Below are 4,191 nucleotides of genomic sequence, written 5' to 3' on the forward strand. Positions count from 1 at the left end.
GTGTGACCTCTGGGTGAGTGTGACCTCTGTGTGTGTGTGACCTGTGCTGTGGTGACACTGCGTGAGCCTCCAGTTTCCGGCGGCGTCACACTGTGGAGTGAAGAGCTGGTGGGAGCGACGATCAGGAGGAAGCAGCATCAGAAGAGCTGAGGAAGAGCCGATGATGTCATCAGTGATGTCACTAATTCACATTCACTTCCGATGTGTGTTTGTTGTGGCAGTGCTAAAGTTAAGCCTTCAGTTTTTATTTTATCCTTTATTTAGGATGTTTTCCTACCAAAAACTATTAAACTTTTCTTTTCTTTTCTTTTTTTGACGAGCTGAATAAAACCATAAAATATTTCTCCAAACAAACTCAAACCTTCTGCAGTCTAATCTGATATTTCAGGTTAAATTCCTGCAGTTCGTGTCTCTGCGACTCACTGGAGGAAGCAGCCAATCGCAGCGCAGACCTGGAGCGACTAAGCAGCCTCTCTGACACCTTCAGCTCCTCTGATTGGCTGAGCTGCAGCTCCTCCTCTGATTGGCTCAGACTCAGACCTCTGGCCAATAGAAAGCCGTATCCCACAGGGAAGTGGGTGGAGTTAGAGAGGAAGACGAGGCTGTCCACTTCCTGTCTGAATGCTGTGACCTCAGCGAGCGCCTTGGAGCAGCGACCTGAAAGGTCAAAGGTGAAGGAGAAGTCACCGACATTCTGATGGAGCGGAAACTACAGGAAGTGAGGTGTGTTCAGACAGGAAGTGAGGTGTTTCCAGGTTAAAAGTCTCTGCTCTCACCTGACTGAAGCTTCAGCGTTTTATTCTCTGGACCTGAAGCAACAAATTCGTTCATCGTCAGTGATTCACTGAAGAAGAAGTGAACGAGTTAAAGTTACTGTTCCTTCATGGTAAATGAACCGGCCTCACATGTGACAGCGCCCCCTGTTGGCCCTGCAGCCATCTTCCTCCCCTCSKCGTCCACGCAGAAGCAGCGACCTCCGACGCACTGAAGTGGCAGGAAGTCTCCGTCCTCTGAACACGCCGGAATGTGGATCTCGGCTCCGGCGGCCATGTTGGATTTCACCTTCATGGCCGTGGCTCTGGACGTCTCGCAGCTGGTCGGGCAGCGCGGCGGCTGGCCGGCGGTCCGTGACCCCGGCGCCTCCTGACCCTGCGGGTTGACGCACCAGCACTCCGCGTCCCGACACTGGACCGGCTGGTAGCCTCCGCTGGGCGAGCAGCGGGGGACGAAGAGGGACAAAGAGTCGTCCTCTTCCTCAGAGCAGGACCTCAGAACTCCAGCCAGGACCTGAAACGGGACGGGTAGTTTGAGGTTCTGACCCAACTCCCMWACATATCGCACTGCCTGGCGTTTACTGTCCAGGAAAGGAGGGAATCGCCATGGCAACCAGTGATCAGCATGCTTTGGGTCAGAGTTAATGCATTAGCTGTGGCTAACACTAAGGCGCTAACCAAATCAGTTTCATTAACGCTAACGAGCTACACCAACATGGTAATTAGCTCAAGCTAATGCTAAATTGCTAACTTAAACCACATTGATGTCCACTATAGGTAGGTAACATGAGAGAGGAAAGGAAACCACTGATTAAACTCTTCAAAACAAGAGCATCAGAATAAACGTCTAACTACCTGAAAACTAAAACTTCAACACAGTTTCAAAGTTAGCAAAAGAATAGCAGCAGATTAGCAGATGTGTGAACCCAAAAGGTTCTGACCCGTTTATGTGAAGTACTGTACTGACAGGAGGGAATCACCATGGCAACCTGTGATCAGCATCCTGATCACAGGTTGATTAGAGCATCAGCTCTGGACAATGGGTCCAGAGCTGACGTACTGGACCCATTGTGGTCAGAACTCTTATTGCTGAATGTTGGTGTTTCACGGTTTGTCAACTGGTTCTGATGTCAGACCTGCTGCAGTGAACCAGAGGGGGCGCCGCTGAGAGCCATCAGCGTTTGCCTCAGGGCGGACAGGAAGGCGGGATCTTCCAGGGCCCGGCTCACGGCCCGGACCAGGTCCCGGTTCTCCTGCAGGCTCTGAGCGGACAGCTGGTCCACCCCCACGGCTCCTCGAGGTCCCAGCACCCCGGTGTAGTTAAAGGCCGCCGCGTTCTGCAGGAACTTCCCTCCAAACAGGTTCTCCTGGAGGCGCTGGGCCGGGGAGCGGGTCAGCGCCTCCAGAGCTCCGCCCACTGAGGGGAAGAGACCCTGCAGAACCTCAACCAGCCGGGGAAGGAAGGAGGTCGGGTCCGAATACCCCAGAGCCCTGAGAGGACGCAGGAGGGACAAACATGAAGTTGCTGAGCCAGAGGACGCTTGAGGGGGACGGACCGGACCCGAGAAGAGCCGGGACAGAGCCAGACGGCGCTGGGCGGGGCAGTCAGCTGGACCAGAACCTGGARGCGGAGTTAGAGGAGAATCAGTTCTCCGTTTGGACCGAGAGCCGCAGCCGACCAAACGACGCAGCTCATCCTCACCACAGACCAGGCCGTCTCCGGGCCGCCGCGTCCCGGTACGCTCCCTCCCTGCGGGGTCCACGCACCAGCACAGCGCCCCCTGCTGGCACTGCTTCGCGCTGAAGCCACCGTCAGCTTCACAGGACGGGACGAAGACGCTGGACGACTCCAGCGCCGCCCGCCGCTCCTCCTCACAGGGAGACGGACCTGATGGGGACGCAGGACAGATCTCAGACCTGCTGGGACTGGGTCAGAACCGGTTTAAACCASTWCAAWCTGGTTCAAACCAGTTCAAACTGGTTCTAATTGTTCAGTTTGGATCTAATGAAGACAGGAGGAACGTCCCAGACCTGCTGAAGCTGGTCGAAACCTGTTCAGACTGGTTGGAAAACTGGTTCAAACAATGTTAAACAAGTTTTATCACTARTTCACATCAGAAACKGATGAAACTGGATCAAGCTGGTTGAACCAGTTCAAAGTCAGTAACAACACCAGTTCAAACTGGTTGAAACTGTTTTAAACCCATTCAAACCATTAAATTTTATTTAAACAGGTTCAGACTGAATGAGACCAGTTCAAACTGGTTCAGACCAGTTCAGACTAGATGAGACCAGTTCAAACTGGTTCAGACCAGTTCAGACTGGATGAGACCAGTTCAAACTGGTTCAGACCAGTTCAAACTGGTTCAGGTGGTNCTTTGGGAAAAACTTTCTGGAAGTTAAAACGTGGAACCAGTGGTATAGTTAAAGTATTTCATCTGTGAATTACACGGCTATGTTTGTAGCTGCGGTGAAAACGGAACCGTCTTCCTGAGGTTCCCAACCGGAACCGGACCAGAACCTTAGCTCTTCGTCACACACATCTCCTCGCACCGCTCGCGGGTCCGGAAGCGGTTCTGGTTGCCGCCGCAGCCGTTGTACAGGAAGCGGGCGCAGCGGCCGGTCCGGGCGTCGTGGAACCAGACAACGGACGGCTTCCTGCAGCCGCCGCTGTTCCTAGCGAGGAGACAGACGCCTGCACAAAGGTCAGGGGTCAGAGGTCAGCTGCTGGACGGAACCCACTTTACTAACCAACAAGCAAAGCTGCTAAATATGGAAAGAAAATCATTTTTATTCACCGTTTAATGTTTCATATCTGCTGATTTGAGTTTTTTTTACTTCTTTCCATCTAAACTGTTCTATAAAAGTTTCTGTTTTAAAATTATTCACCTGCTTTGTGGGATTTTTTAAACATTACTGTTGTTCTCTGCAGATAACAGAAAACTTTTTATCACCATTTGTTCTAATTTATTGTTGTTAACTTTGATTCCTAAATTCTGTTTGATTTGATCAGAAATCTGTTCTGGACGGTTCTGAGCATGCTCAGTACCTGCAGGTCCTGAGGCTGAACTTTGACCTCTCCACACAGGCGGGATGACCTCTTCCTGCTGGCTCGACCTTCCAGCCTGGGGGTCATCAGCCAGCGCCGTTTCCCTGGAGACAGACACACGGCGCTCGTCAAACCAAAGACTGGACAGCAGCAACAGGAGGCGTCACTCTGACAGGAATCTGGTGGAGTTCAGACTTTATTCTGTTACTATGATTTTACTCTCATGTTATTAAAACTATGTTGTTGTGTGATGTCATCATGACGTCACTGACATTATTCTCATATTAATTTAGTCTTTATCCTCCATCATGGATGTGGAAGCAGTTTTGTAGATTTTTCTACCTGAACATAAAAACAGTTTTTTGTTTG

General features: G+C 51.2%; 1 protein-coding gene across 1 annotated transcript in view; it reads right to left on the reverse strand.

The window, feature by feature from the left end:
- The window catches only part of tg (thyroglobulin), a gene marked incomplete at its 5' end in the record, with an annotated part of 32,467 nt that overhangs the window by 25,974 nt on the left and 2,302 nt on the right, over nucleotides 1-4,191 (reverse strand). Inside the window, 8 exons of the mRNA XM_017309308.1 lie at nucleotides 42-146; nucleotides 424-657; nucleotides 777-809; nucleotides 906-1,287; nucleotides 1,910-2,394; nucleotides 2,476-2,661; nucleotides 3,313-3,468; nucleotides 3,891-3,962. Coding sequence (XP_017164797.1) covers nucleotides 42-146; nucleotides 424-657; nucleotides 777-809; nucleotides 906-1,287; nucleotides 1,910-2,394; nucleotides 2,476-2,661; nucleotides 3,313-3,468; nucleotides 3,891-3,962 — 1,653 coding nt within the window. The remainder of the gene's footprint in view (nucleotides 1-41; nucleotides 147-423; nucleotides 658-776; nucleotides 810-905; nucleotides 1,288-1,909; nucleotides 2,395-2,475; nucleotides 2,662-3,312; nucleotides 3,469-3,890; nucleotides 3,963-4,191) is intronic.

Source organism: Poecilia reticulata, linkage group LG16, assembly GCF_000633615.1.
Source record: "Poecilia reticulata strain Guanapo linkage group LG16, Guppy_female_1.0+MT, whole genome shotgun sequence".
Taxonomy (NCBI): domain Eukaryota; kingdom Metazoa; phylum Chordata; class Actinopteri; order Cyprinodontiformes; family Poeciliidae; genus Poecilia; species Poecilia reticulata.